Source organism: Bufo gargarizans, chromosome 7, assembly GCF_014858855.1.
Source record: "Bufo gargarizans isolate SCDJY-AF-19 chromosome 7, ASM1485885v1, whole genome shotgun sequence".
Lineage (NCBI taxonomy): Eukaryota > Metazoa > Chordata > Amphibia > Anura > Bufonidae > Bufo > Bufo gargarizans.
The window spans coordinates 188,357,549-188,375,425 of NC_058086.1; the positions used below are offsets into that span (position 1 = coordinate 188,357,549).

The 17,877-nt window shown below is 43.1% G+C and overlaps 1 protein-coding gene across 1 annotated transcript in view; it reads right to left on the reverse strand.

Moving 5' to 3' along the window:
• The window catches only part of LOC122943041 (filamin-B-like), a 258,267-nt gene that overhangs the window by 49,952 nt on the left and 190,438 nt on the right, over window positions 1-17,877 (reverse strand). The window contains exons 25-30 of the mRNA XM_044300431.1: window positions 11,976-12,179; window positions 11,729-11,881; window positions 11,056-11,178; window positions 6,117-6,383; window positions 5,797-5,934; window positions 4,873-4,988 (exon numbers count right to left, since the gene is read on the reverse strand). Coding sequence (XP_044156366.1) covers window positions 4,873-4,988; window positions 5,797-5,934; window positions 6,117-6,383; window positions 11,056-11,178; window positions 11,729-11,881; window positions 11,976-12,179 — 1,001 coding nt within the window. The remainder of the gene's footprint in view (window positions 1-4,872; window positions 4,989-5,796; window positions 5,935-6,116; window positions 6,384-11,055; window positions 11,179-11,728; window positions 11,882-11,975; window positions 12,180-17,877) is intronic.

Genomic DNA, 17,877 nt, shown 5'->3' on the forward strand with positions numbered 1-17,877 from the left:
GCGGTATGGAAAGGATTAAATGGCTGACATCGCATCACAGATGTCAGCCGTTTATACCAGGGTGTCAGCAATGTGCTGACACCCTGGTATACCCACTGTCCACCAACGATTATTCAAGGGGAGGCGGGCGGGGGTTTGCCGCGATCGCCGTCATGGGGGGGTCACGGGACCCCCCTGCGCATTTAGCCTAGGTGCCTGCTCAATGATTTGAGCAGGCACCGGGTTCCGATCACTGCCAGCCGCACGGCAGTAATCGAAAATACACAGAGCGTACATGTACGCCCTGTGTCCTTAAGTACCAGGACACAAGGGCGTACCTGTACGCCCTATGTCCTTAAGGGGTTAAAGCCCTGCATAGAAGGAGAAACTGAAACAGAGGACATTGAACCAGCGTCTCCTGAGCCAGAGTCGTCGGCCCAACCTGTTGATCCTATGCAGGCCGTTGAGAACCTGTTACATGACAAAGAGCCACTTCATTGGTTCCACACACCCTGGTTGAACTTGGTGGTACCGGCTCCAGTTCCTGCTAGTCCTCAACCCCAGGATGACTTGTGCCAGGGTATACCTGAGCCAAGGCAGGAAGAGTCTCTGCCAGTAAGGAGATCCACGCGGCCTACTAGGGGGCACCCACCTGTGAGATTCGGAGACTACATTGTTGATCAGAGTCACTCCCCCCGGGAAACCCTTTTTTAACTGTCTACAAGACCCGGGTACGGACTCATGTCATTCTTTTGAGCCTCCAGGAACTTATGTTATATTTGCATATTTTATTATTATGGACTATCCTGGTTATTCCTGATATGCTGTACCAAGTCAGCATCCCTGTTCCCTGTACTATCCTGCGTGAAGAGAACGACGCCCCTTTTCACCGCACTTGTTCCCTGATATTTTCCTTGCAAATGTAGTGTGTGTTGTATATGCCTGCTTTGCATTTTTGTCTTTCAGGTCACAGTTTCCAGCTAGGCGGGCCCCCTGTGTTGCGCCGAGGACGGGCAACCTCAAAGTAGCGGGGTATGTAGAGTCCCACTACGTAAGGGTGGGCACTACTAAGGGTCATGTTGCCCCACCTCCTGTGGGAAATTGCTATTGTATTTTATATGGCATTGTAATGTATAATTTTATGATTATCTCCTGTACCAGGCCTGCTAGGGGTGTAGTTTCTCCTCCTAAGCTGTAGAGGGAGCTAGGGAACCCCCTAATATATATAGTTAGGCCCAGACAGGAAAGAGTAGTTCAGTCCAGTCCAGGAGGCTAAGTAGCTCAGTCTAGCCTGCCTGATTTCCTGAGTAAGAAAAGCTCAGAAGTTAACCCAGGAGAAGTTGCCTCTTGAAGATATCTAACACGAAAAGTACAGTGCAGAGCCACTTTTATCCAGCTAAGTAGAAAGCTGAAGGGCAGAAAGATATTTACAGCAAGAGGATTTATACCAGAGGAAGGTTTCCCTACCCAAGGATAAAGCCAGCTATAGGGCATACAGGCCTTGGAGAAGGCCAGACAGGATCTGAGGAAAATACAGCCTGATCTGTACGTGTTATTCCCTCTGAGTATCTTGCAAAGACTTTGCCTGCCACTTATGTGAAGCCTGCCTGTGACCAACATTTTACATGTGGAACTAACTGAAACCTGTAAATAGTTGAACTGTTCAGTAAAAAGAAGTTCTGGTTCACTGCAACTTTGTGTACCTCAATTATTCCTACAACAAATCGGCGTGCCACTGTTACCGGCACTGGCGTCACAAACTATAAGGGATCTTTCCACCGGCACACTAAACTTCCAACACCCAGGGCACCTCACCACCTACCACCTGGCCTGGTCCCTATACACAGAGAGTGCCCCAAAGGATTCATGTGCCAGCCTCTCCATCACTGCTGTACGCCTGCCCAGGGTAAATAAAAACTGTGAGTACCAAGAGCAACCCTCGGTTTGTTAACTATCCCAGTGACCTCATATTCGCTCACCCTGCAGGACTGGCACACGGCATATGGATAATATCAGATTGTTTAGGGGCACATCCCCAACTAGGAACACCCGGCTGGACCTTTATTGCAGAAAGCAAGTAATTCATTTATAAACCTCCAGTAGGAATAATAGAGAAATGGCACAACACACAACCATAAGAATAGACACTCCAGAATTGTTATTATATGCGGGATGCAAGTAGTTACTAAAGCAGACATGTCATTAGGTTATACCTTAAGGCTCCATTCACACGTCCGCAATTCTGTTCCGCATTTTGCGGAACGGAATTGCGGACCCATTCAGTTCTATGGGGCAGCACGATGTGTAGTATCCGCACTTCCGGGTCCGCAATTCCGTTCCCGGAAAAAATAGAACATATCCTATTCTTGTCTGCATTTGGGGACAAGATTAGGCATTTTCTATTAAGTGCCGGTGATGTGCGGTCCTCAAATTTCGGAACGCACATTGCCGGTGTCTGTGTTTTGCGGATCCGCAAAACACACACAGACGTGTGAATGGACCCCAACAGGGGTAAATTGAGAGTAAATGCATCCACTAAACAGCCTCCTACAAAGTTACGTGTTATCTTTTGAAGGGTCACTGAGTTTTCAGCATAGTCATAGAGACATATCAAAAGTATTCTAGTGGGGGTTTCATCCCTCACTAGAACGAGGAGAGATAAGTCCTCACATATTGAACTCTCAATATTGGACCATAGACCAATAGAGGTCTATGGGCCCATCTCCTACAGCAAGGAGAGCGCGGTATGCGAGTGCTTCTACCCCTCCTTCTACCGATAGGTAAGGGTCAAGGCAATCAGACCCCCCACATATCTAATGACCCTTTAAGATGTTATTTTTTTAAATCAGCACATATCCAACCAATGGCCTTTCCTGCTGCCCATGGGCTTGATCACTACAGCAGGTATTGCAGTACGCAGCCCTGCATGGTATTGCGATGGTGAGGTCTCGGTTATTAGGCAAACAAGGGTTGCTCTTGGTTACTCACAGTTTGTAGGAAGACCCTGGGCAGGCGTACAGCAGTGATGGAGAGGCTGGCATAGGAGTCCTCTGGGGCACTCTCAATGTATAGGGACCAGGCTGGTGGTAGGTGAGGTGCCCTGGGTGTTGCAGGTTTAATGTGCCGGTGGCAAGATCCCTTTAAGTTTGTGACGCCAGTGCCGGTAACAGTGGCACACCGATTTATAATAGGAATAATTGAGGAACACAATGTTGTGGTGAACCAAAACTTCCTTTTGGTGGAAACAATCAACTATTTACAGTCTTTTGTTCAGTTCCATATGTCAGCAGCAGTCACAAGCAGGCTTATACAAATGCCAGGCACAATGTTCTTGCAAGATACTCAGAGGGTTAACACACTTACAGATCAAGCTGCACTTTTCCTCAGAAATCCTGTCTGTCTTTATCCCAAGGCCCGTATGCCCTATTGTTGGCTTTATCCTTGGTTAGGGAAACTTCCTCAAGTATTTGTCCTTACTTTCAAATAAATCCTTCTGCCCTTCAGCTCTCTTGTCTGGCTGGAATACTGGCTCTGCTCTGCTCTGTTATGGGAACTTGGTTTCTCTCAGGAGGCAGGCTCTTCTCCTGGTGGGGCAACTAGAAGCCTGGGCTGTCTAGCTGCATATCAGAGGCTGGATCCCAGCTACCCTCTGACTAGGGTGCACAGTGACTTCAGGAATCCACAACTCTGACTGACTCTACACTCTCTGGTCTGGACCTGATTATTTAGGGTGTTCCCTAGCTCCCTCTACTGTCTAAGAGGAGGAACTGCACCCTAACAGGCCTGATACACAGATAAAGCAGGGAAAATAGACATAAAACATAGCAATATACATTAAAATGTAATGTAAAATACAATGCCACTGTTCCACAGGAGGTGGAGAACAACGTGGCCCAATTGACCCTTGTGTAGTGCCCACATTTACCTAGTGGGACACTACAGTATGAGCCGTCCATGGACATGAGTGGCGCTAATACTGGAAAAAAGCAATGACTAACTACATGCAGCAGGTAATAAAGACAACTGACCTCTCCCGACAGTAGATCTAGTTCAACAAACAGTCAATGTCCAGCTAAATGCTAAAGAGGGACTGCACCGTCCTCCTTTGTACAGATGTGACAACACCATCACATTTGCACCTCTTTAGCAGGTAACTGCATGTCGAGAAATAACCTGTCAAAAGTCTTTAAATGAAACACAAGAAAGACACCATAATGCCACTGTAACCAATTAATGCCCCCGTGAACAGCTTGTCTGAGTTTTTGAAAGTGGAAGGGCAGGGGGCAGAACAGAGCCTAACAGTTATAAATTATTTTACAGTATAAGGAACACAAATACATACTTTTAGAATAATAAATCTACAGATTTTTTTTATTAAAGGGTTGCCTGAGTAGACATGCAGCACTGTTTTTTCTTGGGCTGTGTCAGGTATTGCAGCTCAGCTACTGAATGGGGGTTGGGATGCAGTAACCCAGCATGACCACTACACAGTGGACGGCGCTGTCTGCTGTCAGCTCCATACACTGTCCTAGCTTTGGTGGCTGCAGCTCCTCGTGGGCGGGGCAGAGTGCCAGGTGAAGCCCACTGATCTTTTACGGACGGCCTATACAGGACATCAATTTTGGGGTTTATTAAAAAGAATCTTAAAAATAAATCGGGAAAAATGTATCAAAACTAGTGCAAGGAGATAAGAGCAGTTGTGAATACCAACCATTCAGGTTACAGCCAAGCGAATATTGAATTCTGATTGTTTTGTACGGGCCACCGCATGTGCGATCGGTACGATAGGAGGAGACTGAGATACAGACCACACATTCTCTCTGCTAGACTTGAACACAAGGACTTAATGGGTCACCACGTGGCAGACAGGAGAGATGTTTCCTTGTGCCTCACCTGAAGACTAGAGACAGTAAGCCTGCGGGCGTCATCAGAGGGGGCGATGATTGGAACCATGAATGGGCTTTGCGGGATATGCTCATCGTTGAACTTGATGATCACTTCGTAGTCACCTGAAATGAAGAAGGCCGGTATGGTTACTCGCCATGGTCATATGTGCTGTATAAAACCTTATATAAAGCATTTTCTATGTATAACCGGTCTATGACTATATACGGCATGTAAAACATTTCTCCCAATGAGGCAAAGTTCCTACGCATTGTGCTTCCACTCTAAATAGCTATTGGGAGATGGCAATTCAGTGTATTAGAGGCAACTGTACGTATAATTAAAGCAACGTCAGTCTACAGCAGGGACCCATTGGCCTTAGACTCTACAGGGAAATTTCCTGGTGGGCAGATGCCCAGGGGGCCACTCTAGCCCTCTTGATGGCCGCAGGCCAGGTATATGATGATCTGATGCTCAATGGCCCTCCTGGACTCCACTGTATTACTGTCCTCATGATGGTGATACAGTTTAATACTGTGGTGAGGGCAGCAGTATTCTGTGCTGCCTTGTGGTATTTGGTTCTGCGGGGCAGTATTCTGCAGTGCACTACAGTATTGCAGGCTCTGCCTACTTGTTTTGGCCCGTCTTCTGTCAGTCTGAACCCACCTACAACAAAGGGCCACTTTTATTTTATTTTTTCCAGGGCCACTTTAAGTTCCCAATCCGCCCCTGGTCCACAGTAGTGATTGATGCAATACTCTTTGTACTCAGCACACAGTCAGTTTGAATATGATGCCCTCCCCAATGAAGATCATTCTGCTGACCACTAGGGGACAGCATCATAACAGCTCCCAGTTATCTAAATGATCACCAATTCAAATCGTATGGATTTATTTCCATCATGCATTACAATATTGGGACGTTGAGACGTACCAGGCTCTTGAGCAACGTATGAAACCCCACAGGATCTATCCTTCCGGTCGTCAAAGGAAATCTCTGCTTTGCTTGGCCCTTCGACAGCAATGGAAAGTCCCCCAGCACCTGCTTCCCGTGTCCATATGTTGAATTCAGCTACAGAGAAGCAAGAGAGAAGTGTCCATGATTCATTCTTATCTGCTTCATCAATAACATCACAAGTACTTTGTAGATCCGTAAAATCTCATATGACGCCATTATCTTATCCCATGAATTGAAGTTTTCCATTCATGGACTGTAAATAGGGGTAATGTTCATGGGCCAGTTTCCTACAGTACCTGGAATACCAGCTTCTCCTCTCTCCAGGCCAGGGCCTCCAGCTTTGACTTTCTCAGCTCCTCCTTCTCCAAGTGGCCCCACAGTAAACTGGAAAGGACTTCCTGGCACGTGCTCCCCTCTGTATCTGACGCTCACGGTGTGCACTCCCATCTCTTGAGGAACAAAGCGCACGCAACGGGTATTGTGGCCAAGGTCAACTATTTTGGCCTCATCGGTCCTTTCCGAGGGGCTGGTGACTTCAGCAGACAGTTCATGCATGTTGATTTCTGAGGAGACAAAGTAAAGGCATCTCAGTGAATATCATCAAAATGCCTCCACTACAAAAATAAATAAATGAGGAGCATAGCATTCAATACTGGGGGAAAAAAATAAATGAAGCTGAGTGCAGCCAGCATGCCTCGTGCTTCAGTGACTCAGCTTTAAAGGCTGAATGAGGATGGGTTAGGTTCTTATTACTATCAATGTACGAGAACCTTAAAGGGTAGTTCCAGATTAATAAAAAAAAGTCTTAAGTTTTCTCAGAAACACCACCACAGTTGTTGAAGGGCTGCCATTTTTCAAAAGTGGCCGTGTTCCTGAGAAAAAGCAGACCCTTTATCAGACATCTAACCGAATCCCTAGACAACCTGGGGATGCACTGCAGTGTCATTATTGCATGATTTCCAGCAGGGATTTAGCGAGGTGGGGACCACCTGGGGCATTTAGAAGCGGTGGCAGGATGTGGGTCTCTGGAAGTCCTGCCTTCACCCTCCCTCTTTTGTCCCCATTGCAGAAAGTTACAACAGCTGGAGCTTCTCCTGGCTATTGTAACTTGATCCAGATAGCAGCTTTAATCATTACTGACAGAAAGGAGGGAGTGGGAAGCAGTCTGCAGAGAGCAGCTCAAAGAGAAATAACAGCTCTGAGCGCCATCGCTTCTCTCCATTGCTGGGATGTGACAGGTTTACCAGAAAGGTAAATATGTGCAATGTGATAAACTACAATATATATGTATTTAATGTAATTATATGTTTTACCAGTAATTTTGTTTTTCTTGAGTCCAAAGGCAGCATAGAATGGTATATATGTGCTGCCTGAGGACAAAGAGGAAAGAGAAAATTTGGCCTTCCTGTAATTTTGCTTTCCTAGAGTCCAATGGCAGCACATATATATCTGTGCTCCTTAAGGACGAAGAGGATATATTTATAATTTTATTTATATTTATGTGTATACTGTATATATGAGTATGTGCCTACTGTAACACTGCATTTTGTGGATCCATTGGGGGTATACATCGAGAGGATTTCCCGATGCAGACTTTGGTCACCCATACATGGTCATTTTTTACCAGCTGAATGTTTGCCCCTAGTATTGCTAGAACATACTTTCCAGAGGTAACAAGGACCAAGGACTACACTAAGGATTTCTCCACATGGTCAGTTATGATTTTGCAATTTTGGAAATATTTCATCATATGCTCATGTATGGGGAAGAATGTTCAGAAGAAACTGAATGAAGGTTTGTCATTCGAGAATCAGCTAAGTGAACCTTGGTGCCATGAATATAGAAGCATTTAGGACACGAGCAAAACCAGCTTATTGGGATTAAGCAATGACTGTAATGTTTTAAAAAATAATTTTCAGGATAATAAGGATATCAATCAGATTCCCAAAAATGTTTGCATGCAGTGTCCGGCTGGTTTCTTACACATGCTCAATGTTATACACACACCCTCCTCCATACCTAACGCCTTAGGGTACTTTCACACTTGCGGCAGAGAGATCCGGCAAGCAGTTCCGTCGCCGGAACTGCCTGCCAGATCAGGCAAAATGTATGCCAACTGATGGCATTAGTAAGGGCTCTTTCACACTTGCGTTGTCCGGATCCGTCATGTACTCCATTTGCCGGAATGACACGCTGGATCTGGAAAAACGCGTAAGAACGCATCATTTTTTCTTTCCGGATGCGTCTTTCCGGCTTTTTTGGTAAGATCAACGTTTTTTTTCCGGATCCGTCGTACGTATCCGGTATGGGGCCAAATCCATCGTCAAGTCCATCGAAACAGCGGATCCGTCATGTACTGATGAGCGGATCCGGTATGTAAATGATTTCTTATCAGAAAATCTCTAGTTTGTTTTACAACTAATAAAATGTGCCAGGGACAAACACACACAATACTCACCTCCAGGAGCTTCTTTCATACCCCGCGCGGGCTGTCTAGTGGAAGTTTCCGCGCCAGCCAAGCCCTTCCTACTTCCTGGAGCAGGCGCAGACGCAACTTCCGGATCCGTCGTTGCGTCGTAACAACTGAATATGTTAGGACGGATCCGGAATAATACATTTCAATGGGTTATTATTCCGGATCCGTCGATGCGGCAAGTGTTCAGGATTTTTGACTGGACCAAAAAAACGCAGCATGCTGCGGTATTTTCTCCGGCCAAAAAACGTTCCGGTCCTGAACTGAAGACATCCTGATGCATCCTGAAAGGATTTCTCTCCATTCAGAATGCATGGGGATAATCCTGATCAGGATTTTTCCGGCATAGAGCCCCGACGACGGAACTCTATGCCGGAAAAGAAAAGCGCAAGTGTGAAAGAGCCCTAAGACTGATCAGGATCCTGATCAGTCGAAAAAATGCGTGATCAGTCGAAAAAAATGCATTGAAATGCCGGATCCGTCTTTCCGGTGTCATCCGGCAAAACGGATCCAGCATTTATTTTTTTTCACCTTTTTTTCGGTCTGCGCATGCGCAGCCCGGAAGGCCAGATCCGGCATTCCGGTATTCTAAATAATACATTCCTATGGGAAAAAATGCCGGATCAAGTCTTCAGTTTTTTTCGCCGGAGATAAAACTGTAGCATGCTACGGTTTTATCTTTTGCCTGATCAGTCAAAACGAATGAACTGAAGATATCCTGATGCAAACTGAACAGATTACTCTCCATTCAGAATGCATGGGGATATGCCTGATCAGTTCTTTTCAGGTATAGAGCCCCTGTGCCGGAAAAGAAAAATGCAAGTGTGAAAGTACCCTTAGCCGCCCTTTTCAGAGGAGTAGCGGGAGTATACGGAAGAATCTGCTTCTGTCCAGAAGGTGGCGCAAAAGGCAAAGTTTGTGAAAGAGCCTCTCGTGATAAAGCCAATAGGAACCAAGAAACTATGAAAGTACAGGACAGATTACAAGAAAATAGTATACACAGCAAATTTATACAGAGGTTATCAATGAGCGCAGACAGCTATAAAAACAAGTAAAAAATATATACATTTTCAAAAAATTTACTTAACTACTTAAAGGGTAACTGTCACCATGAAAGTGCAGTACAATCTGCAGGCAGTGTGTCAGAGGAGCTGAGCAAACTGATGTCACCAATCCTGACATTGCATTCCCCATGTAATAATTCTGGAACATCTATTCTTATGCCTCTATGTTGGGCCATCCCTTTATTATTTCTTCTAGAAGCTATAAATTAATTACTAGCAGTTTGCAGTGAAGGTCCAGCTGGGTATTACCAGCTGGGGGGGGGGGGGGGGGGTGGGGGGTGGGGGTCAACTGCCACCAGCTGCAGCAAAAAGGACACCCCCCCAAGGCTATTTTCACACTAGCGGCAGGACGGATCCGACAGGCTGTTCACCCTGTCGTATTCGTCCTGCCGCTATTTCTCCGTGCCGCCGGACTGCCGCTCCGTCCCCATTGACTATAATGGGGACGGAGCCCCAGCGCTGCACGGCAGTGCACGGCGAAAGGCCGCCGGACTAAAAGTACTGCATGTCTCACCTCTCACCGCGAACTGCCATGCTGTGCCGGAGCTCCACCCCCGTCCCCAATGGGGACAGAGTGGCTGTCCGGCGAAATAGCAGCAGGACGGATCCGACAGGGTGAACAGCCTGTCGGACCCATCCTGTCAGTAGTGTGAAAATAGCCTAAACTGACAGCTTGAAATAAATCTAGCAGAACAATTGTAGCAATGAATGGTGACATCTCTGGATCCATGAGCGGAACAGAACTGGTTTTAGCTTTGTTAAAAAAAACAACAACACGGTCTTATACTATACTATTTATGATATTAATTTTCTACATTATTCATGGGATAACCCCTTTAAGGGAAAATAATTAATCAAATCTGGTAATTTATTAATTTAAAACTCTGCTCTTTCTATGCTCCTGTGGGTGGCCCTACTTACTGACTGACACTATGCTCTGCATGTCGTGTGCCCCCATTTAAGGCTACTTCACACTAGCGTTTTAGTTTTCCAGTATTGAGATCCGTTATAGGGGCTCAAAACTGGAAAAAAAAAAAAAGCTTCATTTTTGTCCCCATTCATTGTCAATGGGGACAAAACTGAACTGAACAGATGGGAATGCCTCAAAATGCATTCCGTTCCATTGAGTTGTGTTCCCATACCGGAGAGCAAACCGCAACATGTTTGCTTTCTGTCATGGGATGAGGAGCAAGACGGATCCAGCATGACCCCCACAATAGAAAACGGATCCGTCCTCCATAGATTTTCAATGGACTTCATGACGGATCCGTCTTTGCTATGTTAAAGATAGTACAATGGATCCGTTCATGACAGATGCAAACGGTTGTATGATCAGTAACTGAAGCGTTTTTGCTGAACCCTGCCGATCCAGCAAAAACGCTAGTGTGAAAGTAGCCTAAGCCTGCAGTATTAGCCCTCATGCACATGACAGAGGTTGTATGGAGGCACGTGAAGTCCTGTCTGCCCCGGACCACAGCTCCATAGCCCTGGGGAGACATCCCTGTTCATGATAACATGACATCACAAATGATTGGCATGCTGAGGAATCCTGTATGCCGCAGTGTACTACACTTTTCAGAGGCACAGCTGAGGCCATATTGTTTCTTGAGTTTTCACTTGTTATGCAGTAAATGATATCGCTGAAAGCATTTGGTACATGTAAAAATGAGACCCTGCATATTAAAAATATAATCTCACCTGGAATTTTTAAATTAAGCTCACAAATGCCCCCCACCGTAGCAACAGAAGGAGCCTTTATGCGCCGTGTAATGCTCTCCTTCACCCTTCCTTCTCCAGTTACTTTGGCCGTGTAGGGGCTTCCTAAAATCATACGAAAGGAAGCAACAATTCAAAAAGTGCACACAATCTTATTCTCCTGTTACCTGCTCTGATCTCCATAGATAAAAAGGTGACATAATAAATGCCACTAAGACTAAATTCTCTTGACATTCATTGGCCTATCCTTGAAATAGGCTATGTATGTGTGATCGGAGGGTTGGACCTTTGGGACCCCCAGCATTCAGCACAATTAAAAGAAAATTGCATGTGGCTGCTCCTGATACTACATCTCGTCCCATTCCAGTAAATCGGATGAGCTGCAGTACCAGGAACAGAGGCTAGGATAGACACAGGCCTTCAGTGTCCTGAATGGTGGTGGTCCTGGTGGTTGACACCATGATAGGTTGGACAACCTATTTCAGTATATTGCTCAATTGGCAATACTCCAAAAAATGCCAAGGAAGTCTATGATGCCTCAACTTTTCACTCACAGATGGGACAACCATTCATAGTGATTTGACCATTGCACTGTTGAAGACACACCATAGTTTTACGTTATAAGTTGGAGTGCAAATTGCTGGGCCAGTCTTACCTGGGACATGCTCATCTGCAAATTTGATGGATACAATGTAAATTCCTGGCTCGGTTGGACAGTAAGACACCTGGCAGGTATCATCATCCAAATCTTCAGTTTGAATATCAACTTTGCTGGGTCCTTCGACAGCTAATGAGAGTCCACCATAACCTGAAGGCAATTACAAGAATACAAAGCGTTATGGAGCTTCTAAGGAGACCTCATTTGACACCTCCAAAGGTAGAACCATAGCTGAATTACTGACCAGCTTCTCTCGTGTCCACCACAACATCTGACATCTCATATGTACATCCAGTCGTTAACCCTGGTCCATAGACCTTCACCTTGCTGGCATCTCCTATCTTAGACTGGTATACCATGATGGATATAGTACTGTTGGGAACATGGTGACCATTTTTCTTGATGCTAACCAAATGTTCTCCTACTTCTCTTGGAATGAAAGCGATACCTGAGGGCCAGAAAGCCAACAAAGGTTAGCAAAGTGGGAAAAACAACCCTAATTTACTGTCCATGTGAAGAACTTTGAAATACAAAGAACTTGAATAATAATTTCCTAAGTTCAAAAAAATATCTTAAGTCTTAAGAAATTTGCTTTTCAAAATATTGGCAAACAGACTCCAAACAATTAGCTCAGAGATCATACACCCTTCACAAACAGGTTTTAGGTTAGGGAGATCTTTTACTTACAATATCCAAACAGCGATTGGGGCGATATCCTCAAGCAGAGTACATCGACAAACTAAGAATATCCTATTAAGTCTAGATGCTGACAAGGCTTTCGATTGAGTATCTTGGAGATATCTTCAGGAAATTCTTCGGCTACAACACTTTGGCCCCATGTTCTGTACTGCTGTCCAGATGATGTACCATAATCCCCGCTCTACAATATGGGTTAACTCTATTTGCTCCTCCTCGTTTGAAGTGGGTAGGGGAACAAGACAGGGGTGCCCATTATCCCTGCTGTTATTTAATTTAGCCCTAGATCCTTTAATTAGTGTCTTACAATCTCTCCCTTCATTCCATGGTATTCATACCGGACCATTTGAAACTAAACTACTAGCCTTTGCTGATGACCTATTATTATTCATCTCAAACCCATGTCAGGCTATCCCAGAGAAAATGTTCTTTATAGCCGCTTTTGGCGACATCTCCGGATTTAAGGTCAATTTTCATAAATCAGAAGCGCTTCCTATTTTTCACACAGCCAGAAACCATTGGGGTACTCCCTTCCCATTTCAATGGCATCCCGAATCCATTACCTACCTAGGGGCTAAATTGGCAGCCAACCCAGCCCAGGTGTATAGGCTGAACTTCCGTCCTCTTATTGTTTCAGTCATTTCTTTAATTCAATCCTGGCAACATTTTGCATTGGAACAAGGTGTCTGTGGATCACTACAGCTGGGTAATGGATTTAAGGTGCTCTTGGTTTATATGACCCACCCAGTCACAGAGAAAGATTGCAAAATATACCAAGATTAAACCAGGCACTCAATATGGAGTAATTTATCAAACTATTTAATAAGGGATAGTTCCCACAATAACAATAAAATATACCGATATAATAAAATAATGTAAAATACCATAAAATCACATAAATTCACATAAGAGAAACACTGATCAGTAGCAGCAATGTGAGTCACATAATTTGAGGCAGCGATCGATGCGGCTTAGATTTGAAAAACCGCAACCCTTATTTCAGTCTGGGAAAAATCGTAATTCCATATATTGTGAAAAGTCTTATAAACATTTGCTGGTCTTAAATCGATAGTCACAAAGTGCAACTGTGCACCAAGGTGGCGTCCCACTTGCTTGAGCAACTATGTTGCTTTGTTTTACCTGGCCGGTATATCCTTATCCTATGTCTGGACCTAGGGAGATGCGCTGTGGGCACGATGTCACCTGGATATCCGCTCACAAAACTGTGTTTGTAGCTATTTGTGCCACAAAACCATACGAAAGGAACCAAGAATTCAAAAAGTGCACACAATCTCATTCTCCTGTTACCTGTTCTGATCTCCATAGATAAAAAGGTGACATAATAAATGCCACTAAGACTAAATTCTCTTGACATTCATTGGCCTATCCTTGAAATAGGCTATGTATGTGTGATCGGAGGGTTGGACCTTTGGGACCCCCAGCATTCACCACAATTAAAAGAAAATTGCACGTGGCTGCTCCTGATACTACATCTTGTCCCATTCCAGTAAACTGGATGAGCTGCAGTACCAGGAACAGAGGCTAGGATAGACACAGGCCTTCAGTGTCCTGAATGGTGGTGGTCCTGGTGGTTGACACTATGATAGGTTGGACAACCTATTTCAGTCTATTGCTCAATTGGCAATACTCCAAAAAATGCCAAGGAAGTCTATGATGCCTCAACTTTTCACTCACAGATGGGACAACCATTCATAGTGATTTGACCATTGCACTGTTGAAGACACACCATAGTTTTATGTTATAAGTTGGAGTGCAAATTGCTGGGCCAGTCTTACCTGGAACATGCTCATCTGCAAATTTGATGGATACAATGTAAATTCCTGGCTCGGTTGGACAGTAAGACACCTGGCAGATACCATCATCCAAATCTTCAGTTTGAATATAAACTTTGCTGGGTCCTAAGACCGCTAATGAGAGTCCACCCTAACCTGAAGGCAATTACAAGAATACAAAGCATTATAGAGCTTCTAAGGAGACCTCATTTGACACCTCCAAAGGTAGCACCATAGCTGAATTACTGACCAGCTTCTCTCGTGTCCACCACAACATCTGACATCTCATATGTACATCCAGTCGTTAACCCTGGTCCATAGACCTTCACCTTGCTGGCATCTCCCATCTCAGACTGGTATACTGACATCATGCCCACAGCGCATCTCCCTAGGTCCGGACATAGGTAAGGATATACCGGCCAGGTAAAACAAAGCAACATAGTTGCTCAAGCAGGTGGGACGCCACCTTGGTGCACAGCTACACTTTGTGACTATCGATTTAAGACCAGCAAATGTTTATAAGACTTTTCACAATATATGGAATTACGATTTTTCCCAGACTGAAATAAGGGTTGCGGTTTTTCAAATCCAAGCCTCCTAGATCGCTGCCTCAAATTATATGACTCACATTGCTGCTACTGATCAGTGTTTCTCTTATGTGAATTTATGTGATTTTATGGTATTTTACATTATTTTATTATATCGGTATATTTTATTGTTATTGTGGGAACTATCCCTTATTAAATAGTTTGATCAATTACTCCATATTGAGTGCCTGGTTTAATCTTGGTATTTTTAGCAACATTTTACATTGTCCTTCTCTGTCCGAAGTCACCTCCTTAAAATGGTGGCCTTCCCTAAACTACTCTAATTCAAACTCTACCCCTACTGCTCCACTCATCGGACACTAAACTTCTTCAGAGAACTTTTAGGCGATTAATTTGAAGCTCCTCATGGAGGAGTCGTATTAGCCTTTATAAACTACAGCAACCTGGAATATTAGGGGGTCTCAACTTCCCCGACATTACACTATATAACCTGGCTGCCTACTTCCGATATGTTATTGACTGGATGCGAGGTAAAACCCATTTTTCTAATATAGATATGGAAAAACTATTTTTCCCTCACATCTCCCTTTTGGCACTCCTGCATTTACCGAAAGCTACGCTTCCTTCTAACATAAGAGATTTTCTGTTCAGTGGACTACTATTCAATTCAAGCCTGGCATAAAGTAAGAAAATTCAGTAAACTAGATGGTACACATACTTTCTTTTAACCCTTTTTGGGTCACCCGGGGTTTTGGGGGGGGGGGGGGGGGCAGACGGCCCAGGATATATACTACTCTAGCATCACAGGGATGTATTTGGATTCTTGATCTGTTAAACTTCAGTCACTCTGTTCTTTCTTTTACAGAAGCCTCCCAACGGTTCCCGGCATTGAATTGTCAGAACTATTGATTGTCAGAACTATTGGGTATAAATAAAGTCCATAAGTATAAGGCCTATATAAGATGCATGGACATGAGCCTAAGGGACAACCATTTTGTCTTATTTTAAAAGTGCAGGGTGAGTTCAGGGTTTTAACTCTGAAATTATTAACCTAAGATTTACGATATGTACCAAAGGGTTTACCCAAGTCTGTTTTTGTGAGAAGGAGATGTCCCAAGGTCTAATAAAAAGTAATTGCATAGATAAGACAATTCATTAGTAATGTGCTGAGTTTTGATGATTTTCAGTGAATAGAAAGACTCTAATCTTTCTTTGTGGTTTTATATTAATCAATGTATGAGTAGATTGATTTTATATTATCAATTTTAATATGTGTGCTGAATATATAGTATATATAAGAGTATGGTCCTTATAGCTATATTCAGTTTTAAGATTAGAAACGAGGTACAAATTCCTCTGTCATTTTTAGAATCTCTCTCAGTGTAACACACAAGTTAATTATTTCTTTCCTTGAGGTTTTCTTGAATGGAGAAATGTGGACACAGGTGATCATAAACAAACCCTGTCTTTTCCCCAAAACAATGACTTAAGAATGGTCATGTGTATCTTGATTTAATTAGGTCTGGTCAAAAGATTTAAGGATTAATTTAGTCAAACACCTTGTTTGACTAAATACAAAAGTCATTGTCTATTCAAGATCTCCTCAAGGTTTTGGCTGAAACCTTAGTTAAAAATTATTTCTAGTGAATGAATAAAAAATAAGTGAGTGCTTCGACTTTCATATGGAGTACTAGTGCCATCTAGTGTTAGGGTAATATAAAGATCTAGGGAGGTTCTATTGATTATAAAGTGAGGTCACTAGTTAATGATAAAACTTGGCCAAGCCCTTTCTAAGATAGGATAAAAGGATGGTATGGGCTGACAGAAGAGATCGATCTCTAGAGAGCTCTCTAGGTCTCTCTGACCATCTTCAAAAGACCATCCTGAAAGGGACGATCATCAAGGGAAAAGACCAGATACAGCCCTGACCACCTTTTCAGTCATTGGAGGCAGCCATCTTAGAACCATTGAAACTGATTTCTGCTAGCTGACATTTTGGTATAGTATAACCTTACCTATATTTTATAGGATAATTAATTAATATAATACATATCTATATATATTCAGTTAACCATTCCTTGTGTATAGTATCTGTTTTGGAATAAGATTGGGGTGTACCTGCAGCATCATCCTGAAAATTAATCCAATACAGAGAGATTGATAATATACTTGCGAAAACACGGTATTATCTCCAAGGAATTGAATTCAGTTCTAGACCGGTATGGTTGGTATATATATATATATATGTATGTATAGCTAAAAGATAAACCAGATTTTGGTCTAATCAGACATTTGTCGGCTGAGAGAATTCAAGTATTAAATCGATTTTAAATATAATTGAGGGGTATCATTATAAGAAGGCATAATTGTGTGTATATATATATATATATATATATATATACATATATATATATATATATATATATATTCTCAATTATTTTTGACTTTCTCACTATTTTTCATATCATTGATTGAATTTTATTATCACCAATTTTATTATATATATTATTTTGCACTATAAATTGTATTAATAAATTACATATATATTTTGTCTGTAACTGGCTTCAATTCAACGCAGATCACGAGCTTGTTTTAGCTTGATATTTATGATAATAAATTAGAATCTCCTTCATTACAGACTTTAATTTATTCCCATAAATAATATAGACTAATCGGAGACAGCATAAATATTCCGACATTAATCTGGAGGTCCCACCGAGATCTGCTTGTAATCAAAACAAAATTTTTGGGGTGCAAAATATATATTTGATACAGTTATTGTGGTACTTGTAGTGCAACAAGTAAATATATGTCTGAGAACAATAGCGAGGCTAGCCAAGGCATGCAGGCTGCTGCTGCAGTGGTAAAGACTGATATGCATGAAAGAAAGACTCAAGAATTAATTGAACATATTGTGATGTGTCATATGCATGACAGGTTGGATTTTAAGAGAGAGTTAAAGGATTGGAGGGTTGAATTGGAAAAGAGAGCTGTAGAATATGCAGATAATGTCTGGTCTGATAAATCCCGGTTTGCTGATTATCTCTGTCACATTTCCCAAGCTAAACATAAGAAAGATAAGTAAATTCAAAAAAAGGGATCCGCTCAC